Here is a 23,480-nt window from a genome sequence, read left to right on the forward strand (position 1 = left end):
CTTCCTCAGAACCGTTCTGAGGAAGGGTCACCGGACCCGAAACGTTAGCTCTGTTTTCTCCTTCACAGATGCTGCCAGACCTGCTGAGCTTTTCCAGCAACTTTGCTTCTGTTCCTGATTTACAGTATCCGCAGTTCTTTTGGTTTTTATTAAGCACCTAATTATTCTGATCCACTTTATTGGCACTCGCCCCATAGTTCTGACATTGCAAGTGCTTGTTTGTCTTTGCTGATTGAAAAAGGCATGCTTTTTCCAATGTCGAAAGCTTCGAGAGACTTCCATCGCTCTACCCGCACCCGACAAGTCTCTGCTGGAACTGGCCATTATTGAATGCTCGTATGAAAGTGAATGGCCGACATCTTGCAGTGCATTTTGCATCATTTGCTGGGCGGCAGAAACATTGGCAAGCAAGGAGGATTTTAACACTGTACCTTCACCATGGGAATTTTGAAAATGCGAAAGTTTTCGATTACTTGACCCCTCCCCCTCACTCCTCCTACATACACACAGACACAACATGCCTGGAATAAATTCCACCACTTCTTGCATGCCCCAACTTAAGGCAAGTGCACGAACAGCAACATCTTCAGTGTACAAATGATTAAGAAATAGGCATTGAAGATCAAGGGATCCAGGTATGAGGATTGGTGATAATTTTGCAGTAAGAGAGATTCATGGCTGTTAAGACAGAAAAAAAATAGCAAGACCTGTATTGGTAAGAGCTCTTTTCCTTTAAACTGGGTGAACTCTTTTTAAAAAAAAATTGAACAACAGAAGAAAAACTAACTGTCCTAGCCACGACTGTTATTTTGGAGATGATACAGGGTATTTTGCATGGTAAAAATAGCTTTAATATTTCAAATCACAAGGCTGCATAGACTGCTTGAAGCTGTGGGACACAGTACATGCTGCAGTCGAGTGTGGCCTGAAACAAGTCTAAAAGGGCTGTGTGTTATTCTGAAAACAAATTTGACCATTTTATTATGTCGGAATCAATATGGTGAAGCAATAAGGAAGACTACCGAAGGCATGTATATTTTCGACGTCTTTTAAAACACGTTAAATATTGTGGAAATTAATCAGCGTCACGCCTTTCTGCTGAGTCTCTGCAGAATTAGCCAGCATTCTGAGCAGCTTATAAATGCAGTGAAAGATGAAAGGCAAACGTGTATTTTTGCTAATGCTTCATGCTCGTGTTTGAAAAGGTCAGGAATGTGCACAAAAGGCTTTGTAAATCATTTTCTTTCTGCATCAACAGTGCCACTGCATTGTATGTAAAACCCACTGTATGACAAATGAATTGTTCAAACTGGGAGGAGCTCCCGTGTGATGAAACCATTGATTTATCTGTTTTTATTAAATGACACAATCATTTCAGTTGGGGTCCTCTGTAACGCACCCAATTTCAGCCTTGTGAAAATATTTTTCCTTAGGATCGAGAACGACTTCTTCGTCGCAGGAGGCATAAACGAAATACAAAGCATATAAAGGTAATTAATGCTGGCTGGCACAGTCATAAGTATGATTTTTCTGTTTCAAAGAGCCATTTCAAATACCTGAAACTTGTTGTACCAGTTTGTTAAAGGGACAGTGTAATTCTCACCCAGAGAACGTACAGCACATTACTGAGGCAACAACCTCAACTGGTGTGTAGCTCTAGTGGCACCATTTGTACCCCTGGGCCATTTTCTTAACAGTGGTGGATGGCCAATTAAGGGAAATGAAAAAGCAGTTAGGGCCTATGGTCAGATAGGCCTCCCCTACTCCGATGCAATTAGCGACTAAGCCTACTAACCAAAAGATGGTTGATAGTGGGAAGGGCAAAACCCCTTCCACCTTACCCCTTTCCACCCTGAATGGCTGCTCAATTGTTTTTTTGAATCATTTAAAATTATATAAAGTTGCCAGGAGGATGTCTGTAGATTGAGGCACTCCCCCTCCCTCATTGACTTAAACCACACAGTGCAGCTCCTTCCATGCTGGAGAGTTTCCCATTCCTCCTCCCACTGTGAAAGTCAAGAGGTTGTGTTCCCCACTTGGGCTTGACAAACCAGGTCCTCATTTAAAACTGAAAATCTTGCCCCAGATCTTTATCAATACAGTAAGTTGAGAAGGACAATTCGTATATGGAATCTCCATAAATCCATAAGAAGTAAGCACAGGATGATGCTGTTTGGCATCTTGAGACTGCTCCTCCATTCTACAGGAGTATGACTGATTGGACGTTTCTCATGTCCACTTTGGTGCCCTTCCCCTGTAATCCTTGATTCCCCGACTGATCAATAATCTATCTCAGCCTTAAATATACACCAGGACTCTGCCATCACAACTCTCTGTGGTTAGGAGTTCCACAGATACTCAACTCTCTGACAGAAGAAATTCCTCCTCATTTCAGTCTTAAATTGGCGCCCTTTTATTCTGACACTATGCCCTCTGGTCCTATACTCTCCCCTTGAGGGGTAACATCTTCTCAGTATTTGCCCTGTCAAGCCCCTTAAAATGCCTGTATGTTTCAATGAGATCACCTCTCATTCTTCTAAACTCCTGAGAGTAGGGTCCCAACATGTTTCTCTTTGCTCATAAGACAATCCTTCCATAGCAGGGATCATCCCAGTTAAGATTCACCGAGCTGCCTCCAATGAAATGATATCTTTCCCTAAATAAGGCACCAAACATGCTCAGAATATTCCGATGTGGTCTCACCAGCATCTTGTACAGCTGCATTAAGACTTCCCTACTCCCTTAAAATCCAACCCCTTGAAATAAGGGCCAACATTCCATTAGCCTCAGAGATAGTAGGAACTGCAGATGCTGGAGAATCTGAGACAACAAGGTACAGGGCTGGATGAACACAGCAGGCCAAGCAGCATCATAGGAGCGGAAAGGCTGACGTTTTGGGCCTAGACCCAGGTTTCCTGCTGTGCCTGTATGATAGCTTTATTTGGCTACATGCCTAGCACGCGCGCCACCCTTTTCAAGTCCCTCTGTGCTGCAGCTTTCTGCAGTTTTTCTCCATTTAAATAATATTCAGTTCTTCTGTGCTCCCTTCCAAAATGAATAACTTCACATTTTCCCACATTTTAGTCCATTTGCCAACTTCTTGCAAACTCATTTAATCTATCAATATCCATCTGTAAACTGTTTGCATCCCTCCCACAACCTGTCTTTCCACCTATTTGTGTGTTGTCTGCAAGTCTGGGTGCAGTACATTCACTTCCTCCAAGTCATATAATGTAAACAGTTGTGGTCCCAGCACTGATCACTGTGGAACCCCACTGGTTAAAGGTTGCCAAACTGAAAAAGAATCCCTTATGCCCACTCGCTGTTTCTTGTTTATTAGCTGGTCCTCTATGAATACCAATGTGCCACCTCCAACGCTGTGGGCTCTTGTCTTATGGTTTAACCTTTCTGAGGTATCTTGTTGAATATCTTCTGGAAGTCCAAAAACAACATATCTACTGGTTCCCTCTATATTTTCTGGTTAAGACATCCTTGAAAAAATCTCTAATAAAGTTACAATTTCCCTCTCCTGAAGCCATACTGACTCTGCTTGATTAGATTATGATTGTCCATCTCATCTAATAGGAGCAGATATAGGGATATCCAGCTGAGGTAGCCCAAGAAAACTGTGCGCTTACACACAATGCTGTATTCTTACAGCACAACCCCGTACCTGAGAACCTGCTCAATTGTCAAATTTCCTTTAAATTTAAAATGAACGAAAGGTGAGAGCAAGAACAAGAGCAAGAACAAACCTCTCTTCAGTTGGTTTGTTGAAGCTTAATGAGTTGAATACTTTTAAGCAGAGGCAAAAGGAAATCTGAAACATTTCATTTCTGCACACCTTGTCTCACATTTGAAAGAGGCACGGATTTCCATGTTTTGATTCACAAAGTCCCAAGTAAAATTTTGCATTCAGGTCATCAAAGTGTAACTGAAATATAGATGTTTCAAAACCACTATTTGGAGGGAAAACGTAAATAGAAACAATTTTGTAATATTAATTTTAAGAATTAGTGCTTGTTGTATAAATAATATTGGCACGTTTACTTACTACTGCACTCCAGCTGGTGCACCTCAATAGCAATATATTATTCTACAGCACATGGTAAAACCTGAGAACTATGTTCAAAGTTAGCCACTCTATCTGTATAACATGTGATTATTTTGAACTTCTGGGAGCCAAGACATTACTATATAGGTGATTCTGAGGGAGTATTTTATTTTTTGCATTTGTAACTCTTCTGGGGCATGGGTGAAAGTTGGAGTCCTCGTTATTAGAGAATAACTATTTTCTTTCTCTTCCTGCGCTCTCAGAGACATGTGGTAGAGACATGTTTTGGATTTGATGAAGAATCGATGGATTCAGAAACATCGTCCTTGGCTTCCTACAGAACAGACAGGACGCCAGCAACGCCAGAGGATGATTTGAATGAAGTGAGTAAATGACATATCAACAGAAGTTATTGGTGCTAAGGGCGTTTAGCACGCTTGCCTTCATTGCTCAGTCCTTTGAGTATAAGCGTTGGGAAGTCATGTTGAAGTTGTACAGGACATTGGTGAGGCCTCTTCTGGAATAGCGTGTCCAGTTCCAGTCGCCCAGTTACAGGAAGGATATTATCAAGCTGGAGAGGATTCAGAAGAGATTTACCAGGATGTTGCTGGGTATGGAAGGTTTGAGTTATAAAAGGCTGGATAAGCTGGGACTTTTTTCACTGGAACATAGGACGTTGACAGGTGACCTTATAGAAGATTATAAAATCATCAGACATATAGATATGGTTAATGGCAGGTATCTTTTCCCTAAGATGGAGGATTTCAAGACTAGTGGGCATATTTTTAAGGTGAGTGGAGAGAGATTAAAAAAAAACAATTTTTTTGCACAGAGAGTGGTTCGTGTGTGGAATGAACCTCCTGAGGAAATGGTGGATGTGGATGCAAGTATAATGTTTAAAGGACATTTGAATAAGTACATGAATAGGAAAGATTTGGAGGGATATGGGTGAGGGGCAGTCAGGTGAGATTAGTTTTGTTTGCAATTATGGTCAGCATGGACTGGTTGGACCCGGAGGATCTGTTTCCGTGCTGTATAACTCTATGACCCTGTGATTAAAGAAATGCTGAAATGTACAGTAGCCATACATGGAAGCATATAGATAAAGGGAAGGTTGCTACAGTCCCAGAGGAGTTTCCTGAAGTGTGAAAATTGTGTCATTTGATGGTGCAAACATGAATGCTATAAGCTGAGCTGTTGTTGATTATTTTTAATGAGCAAATCAATTATATTTGTAAAGCACATATACACATTGATGCTTGTGTAAAATCTGAGTATTGGGAAGCACCACGCACAGTGTCCATTCACTTTCTAGAACTTTGATCATTCTGATGAACTGAGAGAGTCCTCTCTCTGATCCTTGTGAGAAATCTACGCAAAGTGAATTTGTTACATTTTAAGCAGTTTCCAAAGAAACACAAGCTGATGATTTCAGAAGGGCAAAATGGTCAACGTGGGAATGTCTCACCAATGCTGTGGGAATGTTCTGTTGGGTATTGTTTTTTTTTTTGGGTAATATGTAAAAAAAGTTGTTGGATCTAAAAGGGCAAATGTTACACCTCATTTTGTGCTTATTATACCTGCCTGGAATAAATGAACAGTAAAATATTGATCCTTTTAATGTCAACAATAGACTTTATTCATTAAAAACTTTCTTTGTGTATATATAGTATATATGTAGTCACAAATGCAATTTGGTTCTGTACAGTAGCATATCAAGGAAACAAACAAACATTGGAGTTTGACTCTATCCAAACAAACCAAAGACATCTGTTGCACATATAAGACAATATTTACATGCATTTGAGGCACTAGTGCATCTGATAACTGAATGGACCCTCATTTAACTTCAACAGAAAGACCTCAGACGGTGGTCTTTTCCCACTGCACCTTGCCGACAGCTGCTCCAAGCTTTAGTGCATCCCTCAGCACGTAGTAACATGTAGACTTTGCATCCAACTTATACTCTGAATAGGTTGGGAGTGCTTGAAGGAGACACAGAAAATTGCATCCTTGAGCACTGGATACCTTGTTTTGATTTGACTGGATTTAATTTATTGGAGTCACATGTACTTAAGTACAGTGAAAAGTTTTGTTTTGCAAACAATACAGACAGATCAAAGCAAGTAAGGACATACAGATCATAGGGTGCTTGGACAGAGCGAGGCATACAAGGAGGTGCACAAAGCAAGATCAATGTTAGCGAGATCAACATTATTTGACATTAGAGCGGTTATCTTATTTCAATGCAGATAAACACTTATATAAAAGAAGTAAAACTTGCAGTATTTAAATCGGTACTTTTAATAACCAAATGTTACAAATATTGATGGCTGAATGGTGTTTATAAGCAAGGTCGTCTAGCTGAAAAGCAATCAAAAGCAATAGAAAATGTGAAGTCATTAAAGCAAAGATGATTTACATTTCCAATGGCTACACTTGGGTAGAATTCTGTCATTTCTCCCATTGTGTGCGAGTAACATCTACTTTGAACATGCTTTATCAGGTTTGGATCAGACTACCACAGGAAGTTTGTGAGGATGTATGAGCTTTGACAATCCTGAACACTCTCCCTGCTATTTTTTCTAAATTTACCTGACTCTATAATAGTCATACAAGTTTGCTTGTAAGAAATAGGAACTATAACATTATTGATAAAAGTGTAGTATTTGACCGATACATGTTGATTTCATGAAGATTATTAACCTTGCAGTTGAATGAATGAATGACTTACTGACACATCTGTCTCGTGCCACATCCAATGCCAGTTAGAGGTACAAAAGAATTTTTAAAAAAGTACACAAATATGAGTTCACCTTCATCAGCTGGGGTCCCAGACACGGCTGCAGGACTTCCGAAAGGCCCCCACCCTGAGCCTACCACAGCCAGGTGCCCCCTTTCCGGGCACCGAACACCACTGCACTCGACAACATGGCACTGCCGAAAGAGTCCATGCTCCGGGTCTACTCCAGCCAGGAGTCCCCGCTCCACCATCACTGCAGCTGACACCCTCCTGCCCTTCCAGAAGTCCACACATCAGCCCCACAAAGCCAGGAGTCATTGCCAACACACATCTGGCCAACTCGACACCAGTGAAGAAAAAGTTAATGCATCACTGTCAGTAAGAGATTGGCCGATGTGCAGTCCTGAAGCAAAGAGCTTCAAATTGAATCAAAACTTCTCAGTGCAGATCACAGGATCCACTCTGAAGTGAGTTCCATGTTCTGACCCCCTTTACAGTTCAGATGACTCTTGCGGTTCACAATCCCACCTGAATCTTTGAAGTCTTAAATCACATGGGACACTACCAGTTTGATCCTAATAACATAGGATCTATTTATTGTAAATCAAACAGTTAACCATCTCCATATTACACTGGATAGTGTTCGCAGGGTGAGTTTTTTTTTTAAAAAGTCAAAATTAATCAGCTTCATCTGTGTTCAGAGTTTTATACACAAGAACCCAAACTTGAAGCCCAACTGAATAACAATATCAAGACATTCTTATTGCTCAAACTGTCTCAGTCTCTGAATAGTTTGATCAGATAACTACACCAGAATCCCCCTGTTAGTCATGCAGTGTGTCTGTGTAATACTAGCTATTCATGCATTTCCACACGATGTGTACACCTCTGCCTGTGAATTCAAACTCCTGGTTCAAATTTGAGAGAGGAACCTGAACCCAATTTTAGCCTTTGCAGTAACTCTGAGTATCTGGCTGCTTATAGGTTATACAGCAGGTTTGTTGATGGCATGGAGAGCCACTATTTTGGTCTATGTAAAAATACTAATGGATCACCATCTCAAACCTGCTGGTAGTCTTTTCAATCACAAGGCTCACATTAGATGGCTGCGTATATAAAACATATGTGAATTAATGGCTAGAGTAGAGTTGTTACTGAACAAGTAATTGAGAGCCCTATGGAAATGATGTACGGAATATCCACTGTGGTAGGCTGAGAATGCATTTTCAGTTTTGAAAGGTTGGGAAATAAAAAGCTGGTGTTTTCTCTTGTGTCAGAGTGTAACTTAGGTCCATTTATCTACCCTATTTTTCCATTGATCCAAAGGTTCAGGCTTCACAGAACATTGGTGGGAAATCAAATCCTGACATTTTACACTTGGTTTCAGCATTGCTTTGCCAGAGTAAGTCTCATTATAGTCTTCTGCCTGGAAAAAAAAACTCAGTTTCTCAAGTAAACCTTTTAGACAACCATTCTCTTACCGAAACGTTAGCAATCCTGCTCCTCTGAAGTTGCTTGGCCTGCTGTGTTCATCCAGCTCTACACCTTGTTATCTCACATTCTCGGCTACCGTTGTTATTGGATTGTAACCAGGATATTCAACAATAAACTCTCTGCATGAAAGATAGACTATGAACTCGTCCAGTTGCCTTATTTCAGCTCTTCCTGTTTTATATACGTAGGCATTTTTATTAAATCAGTATGTCCAGAGATGTTATGACACACTTCTGGGGCAGATACCTTGGCATTACAAGGGCTCTTTAGTTCTAGACAGTTTTATATATTGTAATTAACCTTTTCGGGGATGTTATGACATACCTCTAGATCACGAGGCTCTTGAATCTCCTCGCTCAGAGGTAGAGTCACTACCATTGTACCACAAATGCCCTTGATATTTAGATTTTTCTCAAATCAACCTGCTCACTCATGTTATTACATACACCACTAAAGCAGGTGAGACTTGAACCTGAGACTCCTGGCACACAGGTAGGGATATTATTTGAAATTTCGACACTTTTGTTTACTTATCACTTTATTTTCTGGCGGTTGCCTCACAGACATAAAGCTATCATCAATACACTTCTGCCTTTTAGTCACCCATCCTTTCTGTGGTTTCTTTACATTGCTGTCCTTGTTGTTTTTCTTTCCTCTCCTTTCTTTAGGTGCTGTAACGGCTCCTCAGTCTCATCTTAGGGTGCATGCTACTCTGCAGACCTTTGTTCTGATCTTGATTTTTTTTTGTTTCGGTTTAAATCTCCAACTGTTGATGATTGTTAAAATGGAATGTACACATGCACATCATTTCTCCAAGCCCTGTGCCTGTAAGCAGGAGGCCTGATATCCAAGCCTGTTAAAAAAACGTTTTAAATTTCTTTTTATATCCAGAAGTGCTCTTACACAGAACTGAACCTTTTCTTTCCATTAACAAATCACCCGTGGTATTTTTTATCCATCACCGATAAATCACTGAGTTCTCCAATTGATTAATGTATGTGCAAAGCGCACTGAGACTTATTTTTTCAAACATAAGCATTGTTTGTTTAAATCAAATCTCTCCAAGAACAAGTTTTTGGGAATATATTTGCAACACCAGCACATTTTCCCTTTAAATATCAGTGAAAATATCAAGGCCATTTATTTGAAGAAAATGTTTCACATATTTCTGGAGTAGGTGGGACTTGAATCCAGGACTCCTGACCCGGAGGTAGGGACATTACCACTGCACACAAGAGGCACACACATGTGGGCATATATTTTATAATGAAGCTAACCTGTTCAAAGATGTTACGACCCACATCTGCAACAGGTGGAACTTGAATCTCGGTCTCTTAGTCCAAAGGTAGGGATATTATCACTGCACCATAAGATCTGTCGGATATATAGATATCAATTAATTGATTAACAGCCATCAATGGTTTCTGTTCTAACCTTAATTATTTGTTGTATTAGGGGGACTATTTTTCAATTTTATTAATATATTTCAAATTTCATCAACTGTTATGGGAACATTTGAACTTCTGTCTCAAGTGCATTAACGTAGGTTTCTGTAGTATTAACCTAGTAACATTATCATTATGCTACAGTCTTCACTGTGAGAATAGGTTTGGGGGAACGATGGGTCAGAAACAGTTACAGATGTGGCAGGAAGCTGGAATGGCCACTTATCTCAAATGAGGATGTTTCCTGCTCTGTCTGTGGCTTTGATTTCTGCCTGTTATGGGCCAGACCAAACTTTCTCAAAATATATCAAGGAGATAGCCTTGACCCTAAATTTTATCTTATTTAAAGGCAAGTGTGAGGCACTGCATTCCAAATGTTATTCAAATTGTCAAGTTACTAGTCTATAAGAAAAGCACACTTTATTCTTACACAAAGTTAAAATACAAACAAATGTTAACTTTAACTCTATTGAAATACTTAACAAAATAATATGTTATTGAACTACTACTCATCAACTGTTCAAATATAGCAGCATCCCATAAACACACCCTTGGCAAAGGCAAATTCAGCAAAACAGAATTCCCTCGCTTGCTATCCCCTCCAGTGCAGGAGCAAGAATATCTACAGAATGAAACCAGCAACCGAGAGAGAACTCAAGCTATTTTGCAACAGCAGCAGAGAGAGAGCTGTATCTTGCAGTTTCAATTCCAAAACCCCAACTTCAACAACTGAAAGCAAAAGATAAAAAACATGGGTTGGTGTGAGCCTGACTCCACCAACCCATGCTTCTTTTGTCTATTTTGAAACAAAACCCAAAACTATTTATTCCACTTTCCATGGAGCAGACATCTCAGTACCAGGTTTACAACACACTTTTTCAAGATAAACAGGGCAGAACAATTCCATATTAAAGGTGCATATCATCATCCACCAGTATGCCCATTGCTACCTGATTATCATCAACTCTGCCTCCTGAAGTGAGTGATCTCATGGTCAGGTCCTCCTGGTGCTTATTATGTGTAATCTTGGCCTGGGAGGGAGACAGGGAGAGAGAAAGAAATATTGATTGATTGGAGAGGAGCCTCCAATCCCAATCATTCATCCACTATCTGTCACTGATAGTAAAGAAATAGTGGGAGACTTGAGCCAATGAACATTTGACTCTTACTTTCTTGGGAGCAGCTATTTCTTTTTAAATTGTTTTATAAAATCATAGGAAGATCAGACCATTTAGTCCTTTGTGCCTGTTTGAAAGAGCCTTTAAATTAGTCTGGCTCCCAGCCCTTTTCTCATTGGCTTGTTCTTTTGGAAGTTGCTGATGAACCCGCTTCCATGACCATTTCAGGTAGTGCATTGCAGACCATGACAACACATTGCATAGGAAAACCTTCTCACCTCCACCTTGTACTAATTACCTTAAAATAGTCACGTCCACACATTGACACCACTCTCAGGGGAAGGGGGTGAAATCTTCATATTAGTCACTCAGAACCTCCCTATAAATGTTCATATCTCGATTAAACTTTCTGAGCCTGATCACTGGGGTGGTCAGCATGGTGGCTCAGTGGTCAGCACTGTTGCCTCACAGCGCCAGGGACCCAGGTTCGATTCTAGCCTTGGGTGACTGTCTGTGTGAAGTTTGCACATTCTCCCTGTGTCTGCGTGTGTTTCTGCTGGGTGCTCTGGTTTCCTCCCACTGTCCAAAGATGTGCAAGCTCGGTGGTTTGGCTGTGTTAAATTACCCATAGTGTTCAGGTGTGTTAGCCATGGGAAATACAGGGCTTCAGAGAAAGGGTAAGGGGAGGGAGATGAGTCTGGATGGGATGCTTTTTCAGAGGGTTGGTGTAGACCTGTTGGGCTGAATGGCCTGTTCCCACACTGTGGGCATTCTATAAATAAAATTTCCTAACTCAGGAGAACAAATTCAGTGTGGCCACAGAACCAAGTACCTTATCCCTCTGATACGATGAGTGGGTTTTAAGAAGAAACATCATTTGAATTGTGGCAAATTAATTCATTCAATTAGCTCCAATTAGCTCTATGATATTCCTGGCCAGTTTTGAATTTGCTTCACTGCTAGCACTTGATAAGAGAAAATAATCCCTTTTCCATTTGTGGCATTTGCTCACCCAAGTCCTGATGTTTGAAGTCTGTATCTTGCATTATTATCAGTAGATTTTTTTTTCTCTCTATCATTGCTAACCATTGCTTCTACAGCTTTGATGTTTGACTTGAGGTTAAGAGATAAGGCAGCATTATTGACATTGGGCCACGTTTCTACTTGAACATTTTCACTGGAGAAAATAGCTTTTCTCCCTTAGTGTTGTAATACTCCCATGTATTTTCTTTTAAGACTATTGATTACTACAGTTGCTGCCCTGTATTCAGTGATGCTCCTGTCAACGTGGAAAAAAAATTAAATAATCTCAGGCTCAACTGCAGTCAATCAGACTTATTTGGATCTGAGCTACGTCCCAAGCAGAAGTGAACAGTAATCATTATGGAGTTGACTGTAATAGGGGTTTTCCTGTAGACTGAGAATTAAGTCTTGAAAAATTTAAAATTGATATCAGTTGTCGACATTTTAATCAAACTGCTCAGGTATGCTATGATAAACCTGGGGGTCAGGTGGGAATTGTACCCTGGTCTTCTAGCTCAAAGGTATGGACATTACCACCACACCATGGATGACATACAGTGCTAGAAATGATTATAAACTTTCAAAACTTAGATCTAAAATAGGAACACCTCCCTGCCGTTCCCTCCACCACCGACACTCAGTACCAACAGTGTATACTATCTACAAGACGCACTGCAGAAATTCATCAAAGTTCGTTAGACGGCCCCTTCCAAACCCACGACCACTTCTACCGAGAAGGACAAGGGCAGCAGGTACATGGGAACACCACCATTTGCAAGTTTCCTGGCAAACTACTCACCATCTTGACTTGGGAATCTATCACTGTTCCTTCACTGTCACTGGGTCAGTATCCTGGAATTCCTTTCCTCACATCATTGTGGGTCAGTCCATAACACACAGACTGCATCAGGTCGAGAGGGCAGCTCACCACCATCTTCTCCAGGGATGGGAAATAAATTCTGGCCAACAAGCAATGCCTACATCCTGGTAATGAATATAAAAATGATCTTAATTTCTCATAACAGCCCTTTATCTCTGTCTTTCTCTTCTCCCACCTCTTGCTTCCACCTTCTCTTTCTCTATCATTCGCTCTATCCTACCCATCATCCTCTTTCTCTCTTTCTTCCTTTTACTCCAATGTCTTTCATAGTTGAACAGAAGATAGAGACCTCAGCGTGCTGCAAATTCCACCTGCAGCTTTATGGCCTAGCATTAAAAGTTAAACAGTTCTTTCTTTCTGTTTGCTTTAGGGCAGAAAAGTTTGGAATAATTTTAACAAGCAACCTTTATTTGCATTTCTGTGGTGTTCCTGACATTTACCAAGCCATCTCAAAGTGCTTTAAGGGTAATAATCATCGAATGCCTACAATGTGGAAGCAGACCATTTGGCCCATTGAGTCACTCTGACCCTCTGAAGAGCATCCCACCCAGACCCAACTCAACCCTGTATTTCCTCTGGCTAACCCACCTAGCCTACACACCCCTGGATACTATACGCAATTGAGCATGGCTAATCCACCTAACCTGCGCATCTTTGGACTGTTGGAGGAAAACGGAGCACCTGGAGGAAACTCACACAGATATGGAGAACATGCAAACTCCAGATTGACAGTCACCCGAGGGTGGAATTGAGCCTGGGTCCCTAGTGCTATGAGGCAGCAGTGCTAACCACTGAGCTACTGTGCTATATGCAACAGAGCTCAAACAAATGGGAAAGGGAAGAGTAGAGGTGATGAGGAAGGGAATATAAAGAACAGTTTTGAGGACGAGATGATGAGACAATCTGAGTCAAGGAAGAACATCCAAAGGACAGGAGCATTATGGTCATATCAATGAATCAGCAAAGTGGAGGGAATGGGGGTCAAGAAGTCAGCTGGCCTTTCCCCTCCCAGTCTTTCTAACCTTCTCCAGCCTTACAACATTTCATGATATATTAGGGACATTCAAGCGACTCTTGGACAGGCACATGGATGATAGTAAAATGAAGGGTATGCAGGGTAGTTTGATCTTAGAGTAGGATAATAGGTTGGCACAACACCGTGGGCCGAAGGGCCTGTACTGTGCTGTATTGTTCTATGTTCTAAGACATCTGCATTCCTCCAGTCATAGTCTTTTGAAAACTCCCCATTCTGATGCACTTTGGTAGCCTAGGCCCTAAGATCTGTAGCCAAAAAAAACCCAGAAATTGCTGGAGAAATTCAGCGGGCCTGGCAGCATCTGTAGAGAGAAAGCAGAGTTAATGTTTCAAATCCAGAAGTTCTGCAGAAGGGTCACTGGATTCTAAATGTTATCTCTGCTTTCTCTTCACAAATGCTGCCAGGCCTGCAGAGTTTCCTCCAGCAATTTCTGCTTTTGGTTATTTCATATCTCCAGCATTTGTTATTTTACCCTACGATCAGGAATTGCCTCTCAAAATCACTCTGCCTCTGTGTCTCACTTAAGATGCTCCATAAATCCAAACACTTTGATCAGGTTTTGGGCCATTCAACTACTTTAGCTCAATACTGTGAAGTGGTTTGAAACATTGCTGATAGTAATGATTTCTTGCCTTTTCTGTTGATTCTAAAGTTCACATATGCAACTAACATTGGTGTTTTGCTGTAATCTGAGGTGTAAAAATCAACTGTTGCTCCCAAAAAAATCTCACTTCATTCTTTGGTTATGGTTTCTTAAAAAGTTGCAATTTCTGTTGGTTTATAAATTCACTGTATCCAATTTTAGAGACTATACACTGGTGCTTGAGACAGACAGGCATGATTTCTGTTTAATGTGTAATAACTGTGTCTTTTTTTCTAAATTGTGGACAGAAATGGGAAAATAAGTCTTTTAAAAACCAAGGATTGCTCAAGGGTTACTGCAATTTTCTCAATGCAAGCACTGTTTGCACAGCTGCTTGTTTAAGTAGAAGTTGAAGTGGAGTTTGCAGATGAGCTGGAGCCAAGGACATATGCAATTGAAAATTCAGACAGCAGTAAGTAACTGGCCTATGACTAGTGACCAGTTATCAATGAAAAGGCCATTTGTGGCAGTGCTGCGGCTTTAATAGGTTATTGGTTCTTTTTTTGAAGAGACATTTTAAGGCAGAGGTATCAAGCTGACGAGTGAAGACCTATAAAGTAAACAACTTGGTAGGCCATGGTTTTTTTTTTTAAGAAGTTGGAACAATAGAAGTGACCTGGATGGGTGTAGCCAGCTCTCACAGACCAGGATTTCTAGTTTTTTTTTTTGTAGTTTATTAGTTTAGCTCTCAGCAGTTGTTGTTGGGGCCTTGAAGAAGTGGAAGCTTTTTTTTTTCCTCTCTCGATTATAGCCATAAGCAGGGGGTTCTCTTTCTAGGCTGCTGGACTGCATGTGAGACACAATCTGTTTTTCTGAATTTGCCTTTTTGCCAAAGGGTGTGTTTATAGGATGTTACAATATTAGAACAGTTTATTCATAATTGTTACTGTATCTGCTATTCTGTTAAGTTTTCCAATAGAGTTGTTATTCTGTTTTCTTTTGTTGTATTTTAACTATAGTGTTTAAATAAATTGTTTTGCTTAACATTGAGTAGTTTGACCAGCTGCATTGCATCTGAAACACAGCACATTACATTTGCCTTTAAAATAGGAACAAGTTGAGTCTAGGCTACCTTCCTAAAATATTTTGAGGGTGTCTGATCTGGTCCATCACAATCTGCCTGTCAACAAAATGTGGTTGGTTATCAGGTAGCTGAACAGCTTGGGACTATGAACAAAATAAAGCAAAGCTTTTAGTTTGCCACCAGGACAGGAGGTCCCTCTCCTCTGCAGTGAAATTCACTTTAAGCCTGAAAAAAAAAGTTTATCTTTCTTTCAGCAGTTGCTGTAAGTTGTGACTTTAAATCAACAAGTCAGAGACATTTTGCAAGTGTTAACCAGTCACCCTGTGCCTCTTTCAAACTAGGGAGAGCGTCCAGCATTCTGACCAGGACGAGAACGATCTCAGCAGATGCTGTGCAGATAAAGAACAAAACTACATTTTCAAATTTACCTTCATCTGTAACACCCGTATTTCTGTCCTATCCATCCCTGCTCTATCTGCCTGTATCTGTCTGTGTGTTTATATGGAGAGTTTATAAGTGGCTTGAAATTTTGATTAGCGGTGAAATGTGCTGACAATCCATAGTTGTTTGCCTTTATTAGTAATAAACAGTAATTTTAGTAATGTACAGAAATTTGGTCCATGCTTTCTCTCAATCATCTGACAATCTGCTAAATTGTGAAATTCTGAACACTCTTTAAAATTCTTTATCTTTTGTGATGACTCCAGCAACAGCGGGGCTTGATTTCCAAAGTACTAACCTAGTGAGGTGTAACAGATGTCACCAATCAAAAAGAACTGGTTTCTTGCCTCAAATTCTTCTTCGGAATTATATGTCCTTGCTATGTTCAAAATAAACGGTGCATTCAACAGTAACATTTGCACTTAAACAACTAAAACAGTGTAACGTGTGAGGGGAAATCTTTTGGGATATCCTATGTTAAGCCACTACATAATTTTTTTCTATGTCAATACATGCATTCTTCCTTTACTTTGCCTCTCAGCACTGATACTAATTGTAGGACTAAGTGAAGGAGCACCACATTTTCCTGACCACATACCATAACAGAGGGGGTGATCAGCATGCTGAAATATTTTGACCTGTGCATGAGCAGGAAATACCATTGGTTTCTACAACATTGAGCTGTTCTTGCACAATATATTAAGCCTCTGATCCATTAGCAACTTGAGTAGATATGAAAAACTTCATGACTCTTTTATCAAGAGCAGCAGGGAGACTCTCCCCATTCTCATCTCACTCCACTAACCCTGATCCCAATGTTAATGTTTGTTCCTCAAATGGTCTGATTATTCTATTTCATTGCTGTTAAGCAAGTTGTTGTGTGCAAACTAACTCTTATGCTTCATACTATTTTCTATGTAAAGCTATGCACTGGAAGTCCATTTGGTCCAGTCACAGATGCCAGTGTTTGAATGAGCTTCACATGAGCTTCCTCTGGATTAGCCACATCTAAATTATATTATTGTAATCCTCTGATGCCCTAATAGGCTTTATCATGATCTCTTAAATGCATCTGTACTATTTACTTCAGTCATACCATTGTGGTAGTGAAACCCACATTTTTGAATAAAGAAGTTATTCCTGAATTTCCTATGGGATTTCTTGGTGACTATCTTATGTTCATGACCTCCCCACAAGATGTAACACTATCTTGGTATCCACTCTACCAAATTCTTTCTTGACTTTAAAGATCTCTGTTAAGTCACCCCTCAGCTTTCTTTTCCAGGCAAAGTGATCTGGCCTATTCATCCTTTCTTAAGATGTATACCTATGAATTTTCTTGGAAGCCTCTCCACTGCCTCTATATCCCTTTTATAATTTGACAAGAAGACTCCATGTACTACAATACTCTAAATGCGGTCTAACCAAATGCAAGTTGAACGTAAATTTCCTACTTTTAAATTCAATCTCTTCAAAAATAAAATATCCTAATGCTTGGTTTGCTTTTTAATGGTCTTACTAATGTGTGTTGCCATGCTTAGTCTAATGACTGGTGTATTTGTCACCCAAGATCCTTTTGTTCCTGTACTGATCCTATGATTCTTTATCTACGCTGCCAAGTAATTGACAACATCACTACGCTTCTCGCCAAAACACACCGCCTTGCATTTATCTATGTTGAACTTAGTTGCCAGTCATTGTCCTTTCTGAAATCTTATTAATGTTCTCCCAATTTATTACAGTCCCCACAGACCTGATTCTCCCCCATCTTTAATTTGGTGTCATATAGAAATTGTTTTTGATTTCAACATTCAAATTGCTAATTTAAATTACAAACAGCAGTGGTCCCAGCACTAAAATCCTTGTGGAATACAACGGCCCATATCCTGCAACTCTGAATAACTACCCCATACTGTAATTCTCTGCTTCCTGTCTTCAAATCAACTATTGATAAATTTTGCCACTTGTCCCCCAACACTGCATTCACTGGCTTTATTTCTTTGTTTATTAGTGGACATGTTACTGTTTCAAAAGTCCAGACAAATTGCATTATCATTATTTCTCTGCTAACTCGTCAAAAAAGGAAATAAGGTTTAGTGAGCTAGATTTTCTATTTTACTGACCGCTCATCATTTTTTTTTTGTTTTTAAATGCTCTTCCATTCTCTTTGTTGGCAAAAACTCTGTTATTTTATACCAACTACTGCTGTTAAGCTGACTGGCTTTATAGTGGCCTGGGTCTGTTCTTAATCCCTTGTTAAATGCAGATGCCAATTCAGCTATCTGCAGCTTTTTTGAAAGAATTGTCAAATATGTGCAGTGATACCTTTACTTTCTTTCCCTAGATCCTTTTAAAATGTGTGGATGCAACCCATCCAGACCAGGAGATTTATCCTCCTTGAGTTTGAACAGTTTCACACATTGATTCCATGCATTCATACACTCTAATATTAATTGCACTTATTTTATTGAACATCTCATCATCAAATACCATGCCCTTTTGTTCCATCTCCCTGTTAAATACTGGAATTTTAAAATGCTTTGGGACATCCTAGAAGTGTTATATGACTACAGTTCTCCTTGTGACGACAGTAAATAATCTTGCAACGCTGCAGCATTGCAAATGGTTTTGCATGATTGAAAGTTTATTTTAAAATAATGTTTAATATGAAATGTAAAGCTTCAGTGAGCACACAAATTGGATCTAAAGTAGATGTATTCATTGCTGTTCTGTTTCAATGGCACAATATTGAAAGTATTATGGGCTATTGATTATAATTGGGCCGAATGTTCCTTCTCCACCCTTTTACTTTCCCTCATTAACAGTTGGTCTTTGCCTATCTTATGTCACACTCCAATAATTCTGTTTCCTCTACTTTTTCCATCAAACTGTCAAGAGTGTTGTTCTAAAAATGATCAAACATCCTTAACTTCCCAGATTGAGTAGCCAATAACTTTTGACATACCTCATCTAGAATGTACAGAGTTCTGAAGAAGGGTTGTTGGACCCGAAATGTTAACTCTGCTTTCACTCTGGCGCTGTCAGGCCTGCTGAGTTTTTCCAGCAATTTCTGATTTTGATTTTTGATTTGCAGTGTCCACAATTTTGCCTTTTTGTTAATGTACAGAATCTCAATCAGTATTAAGTATCATCAGCTCCTCAATTCTTCCTCTTCTGAACTTCACTGTTCAAATATGCACAAATGGTCAAAGAGAAATAAATAGAATTAAAAGCAAACTTTCCCTTCCAAGGAGACAGGTTTCGTACTTTAAGATAACCATGTTATCGAGTATTAATTTTGATACTCACTGGAGTAGAATACCTGATCCCAATGTTGCATCATTGGGTTATCTTCTCTACATTGTCTCTCAATAATCAGATGTTTGTGTTCCACAAGCTACTATTGTCTTCACCGACTATTAGTCATTGAGCTGATGAACTCCCATCTGAAAAATTGAAATCAACATTACCAAGTCAGTAATTGTTAATTACTGTCTTATATCTGATTGCTTTTGACACACTTTGGACACCTGATATAATGAAACTTTGCACTGTGTTTAAATATAACCACCATCTCAGTATGGGACTTTCGTACCTTGCGATTTTTCTGAACACTCCATGACTGTACGTGTATAAGAGAGTGGCCTGGATAAGTTTACATTATGGATTTACCACCAGTAAATGGGCAGCAAAAGGCAATTGTTGGAACCAAGGCAATATATCTCCGAGCTTGATCAATAATTCACTCATTACATTAACTCTGCAAATAAATCTATACATAATCTAATCACTTAAACAGTCTCAGGCCTGACCATTGCCGAGCAAGATGAATAACCTCAGGCCTGAAGTCAATCTGGATCAGGATATCTGCTGACTCTTGTTGAGTTTGCAACTTTCCCCTTTACACCCTCTTATTGCCACAGATGGCTTTCACGAAACTGTGAATCCCTTCTCGAAAATATCTGCAAATGGATCTCTCTGGAATGTCCTTGTCCCATTTTCATGCCTCATCATCAGCCCTAACCCATTGTCTATAGATGTTGTTGCAGATATTTTATACAATAGGAACAGAAGATACAGGGGGCTACGCTCAACAATTAATTTTGTACAAATAATTTCACGTTGCACTTTACAGAATTACATTTTTTTATGATCTGAAAAGGTTAAATGTGGCTGGTCAGAATCTGTGAAGAGAACAGATCAATTATAATTCCAGGAATATCGCACCTAATCCAAACAAAAACTAATGAAAGATGAAGAAATTGAATTGGTAGTGTTTAAAGTTTTTGAGAAGACTTGTTTTGAGAAGAATTAGTAGTGTAGTACTTCTGTGACTGGACAAGCAACTTAGGGACACAGACTAATAAACCAGAGAACATGGGTGCATATTCCACCCAATAGGCCTATGAAGCTATTAGATTGTCATAAAAATCCAAAGGTTCCACAAATGTCTTTAAGACTCCAGTCCTGCAATGTGCTTCACTCATAACTACCCTGTTCAATGCTTCCACAAACCTGACGCAGAAAGGGATGGGAATAATTTGCAGCCTGGACAGCAATGCTTGCATCCTGAACATGAATTCATAGAAACATTTAAATAATTTTAATGGAATAAGAACATGTCGACAACAATGAAGGGTACATCTCCACTCATCATGAGCGTCATGAGGTCTCTAACTCTCTTCTGATGCTGATGGTGATTCCCGTGCTACTTGAGCTTGAGCAACACTCCTCACACCATGAGGACACACCATGCTGAGCCTCTGGAAGCGCTCCTCCCTTCCCAACTGGACAGTGTAGATGGAGGAGTCTGTTAATGGACCATCTCCCTGAAAATGACACACCACAGGCACTCGTGTGTTTTGTAAGACCATAAGATTCCCGCCAGTGAATTGCTGCGATCTGAATGCTTTACCAGAAAGTGTTAAAGAAGCTGATTTAATGATAACTTTCAAAAGACAACTCAGTAAATCCTTGCAGGTATTGGATAGGTACAGAAATAAAAGCCTAAAGTGCAGGAGAAACACAGCCATTCAGACAGCATCTACGGAAAGGGAGGCAGAGTTAAGATTTTATGTCCGTTGTGACTCTTCTTCAGAACTGAACCTGTTCCAAATAACCATTTAGAATATATGTTAATATTTTGGATGAGAGAAGTGATCACCAGGTTTGCAGGTAAAGCTGAAATGAGCAGGAAGGCAAGTGAAGAGAATGACACAAAAGGCCATAGAAAGGTTAAGCGAGTGGGCAAATCCTTGGCAGATGGAATGCCATATGGGGAAATGTGAGATCATACATTTTGGTCGGGAGAGTAGAGGAGTTGAATATTACTTAAACAGAGAAAGACTTCAGAATATGGCAGCACAGAGAGATTTCGGAGTCCTTGTACAGAAATCAGAAAAGTTGAACAAGTAATAGGGAAGGCAAATGGATTATTAGCCTTTATTTCAAAGGGAATGGAGCACAAAAATAGGGAGTTTTTGCTAAAACTGTATGAGGCACTAGTCAGCCCACAGCTGGAATAGAGTCATTGTGTCATACACCAGATCCTTCAGTCCAACTAGTCCATGCTGAACATAACCTAAACTAAATTAGTCCCACCTGCCTTTTCCTGATCCAGATCCCTCCAAACCTTTCCTATTCATGTACTTATCCAAATGTCTTTTAAATGTTGTAATTGGACCCACATCCACCATTTCCTCAGGAAGTTTATTCCACATGCGAACCACCCTCTGTGTAAATAATTTGCCCCTCGTGGCTTTTTTAAATTTCTCTCCTCTCGCCTTAAAAATAAGCCCCCTAGTCATGAGATCTCCCATCCTATGGAAAAGACACCTACCGTTAACCTTATCTATACCCCTCATGATTTTATAAATCTCCTCAACCTCCTACGCTGCAGGGAAAAAAAATCCCAGCCTTTCTTTATAACATGAACCTTCCATACCTGGCAACATCCTGATAAATCTCTTCTGAACCCTGTCCAGCTTAATAATATCCTTCCTATAACTGGGCGACGAGAACTGGACACAGTACTCCAGAAGAGGCCTCACCAACCTCACTGTAAACCATTTTAGTTCCCTTAAAGAAAGATAAATTGACTTTGGAGGTGGTCTACAAAAGGTTCACTCGGCTGATCCTGAGAATGGAGGGATTTTCTTATGAGGAAAGGATGAGAAGGCTGGATCTGCCATTGGAATTTTGACGAACGAGAAGCAACCTTATTGAAATGTAGAAGATTTTAGGGGGCTCGACAGGGTAGATATTGAGAGATTGTTTGCCCATGTGGGACATTCTAAGACCAGAGGCCATAATCTCAAAGTAATGGGTTGCTCAGTTACCACAGGATGAGGGGGAATTTCTGTTCCATGAAGGTAGTGAATCTGTGGAATTCTCACCCACAGAGCACTGTAAAGGGTTTGTGTCATTAAATATACATTTAAAACGACAATAAATAGTTTTTAATCAGTAAGGTAAACAGGGGAAAAGCAGTAAAGCGGAGTTAAGTAGCATCAAATAAGCTGTGAGTTGTGGAGCAAACTTGATGGGCTGAATGGCCTACTTATGATTCTAAATCTAAGAGTTGTATTTCATATCGTAATTTCAAGTTATTGGAATTATTGAAATTCATAAGTCAAATGTGAAATGCGAAATGTTTACTCCTTTCGAAACTGATGATGTACATGAGTTAATTCACTTCTTTGTTCACGACAAGAGCCTGGCAGCTGAAGAATCTGAGCTCCGTTTCAGACAATTGACGAGGGAATATCAGGCACTCCAGAGAGCGTACGCACTACTGCAGGAGCAGACAGGAGGGATCCTCGATGCAGAACGGGAGGCAAAGGTGACCATTAAATCATTGGTTAAAATGTTCAAGTGTGGTCAATGATGAATTAGTGACGCAGCTCTGCGGAAATGTACATTATTCGGAAAAGCACCGGCCTTGGCTGCTGGGACTAGTGCTCAAGCATGTCAGGTTGCCAAATGAAATTCTGTTCCAACTGATTGAAGGGGCAGTCCCCCTCCAGTTCCTACACAGCGCAGAGGTGTGCCTACATTGACAGTCCTCCTCATAAAGGTCACAGGACAGCTGGTGTGGGAAATAGAGAGAGAAAGAAATGTCACACTGGAATGAAGGAATGCAGCCTTGTGTGTTCAGGCCCCAGTTGAGGGAACTTTTCTCTGTATCTAGACATGTTATACCTCACCTGAGGAGGCTTGATCTCTTGTGTAAGCTTGGCTCAGTTGACAATACGCTTTGAAATCAAAGGTTATGGGTTCAAGCCCTGCTCCAGGCTTCAAGCTCATAATCTAGACTAATGTATTCAGGTAGTGAGGGCATTCTGTGCTCTTGGGAGCTTAGTGCCTCACCTTAAGTGCTCAATCTGTAGCGTTTTACTACAATAAACGTGTTACATGCCTGCAAGTTGTGGTTGCATCGTCTTTTAGTTTGTGAACAATGAAGCTCCCGCGGAACAATTTGTAGATTATTAGAGATTTTGAATGTTCTGTGCTCAACAAATACTATCAAAATTAAATGAACTGATCAGTTAAATTATTGTATTTATAGTGGGATTTTTGC

The 23,480-nt window shown here is 40.0% G+C and overlaps 1 protein-coding gene across 3 annotated transcripts in view; it reads left to right on the top strand.

The window, feature by feature from the left end:
• jakmip2 (janus kinase and microtubule interacting protein 2) overlaps positions 1-23,480 on the top strand; it is a 110,273-nt gene that overhangs the window by 31,190 nt on the left and 55,603 nt on the right. For all 3 annotated transcript variants that reach the window (XM_048603664.1, XM_048603665.1, XM_020511792.2), the window contains exons 7-9: positions 1,434-1,490; positions 4,318-4,437; positions 22,614-22,742. In XM_048603664.1, coding sequence (XP_048459621.1) covers positions 1,434-1,490; positions 4,318-4,437; positions 22,614-22,742 — 306 coding nt within the window. The remainder of the gene's footprint in view (positions 1-1,433; positions 1,491-4,317; positions 4,438-22,613; positions 22,743-23,480) is intronic.

Source organism: Rhincodon typus, chromosome 12 (assembly GCF_021869965.1).
Source record: "Rhincodon typus isolate 14 chromosome 12, sRhiTyp1.1, whole genome shotgun sequence".
Taxonomy (NCBI): domain Eukaryota; kingdom Metazoa; phylum Chordata; class Chondrichthyes; order Orectolobiformes; family Rhincodontidae; genus Rhincodon; species Rhincodon typus.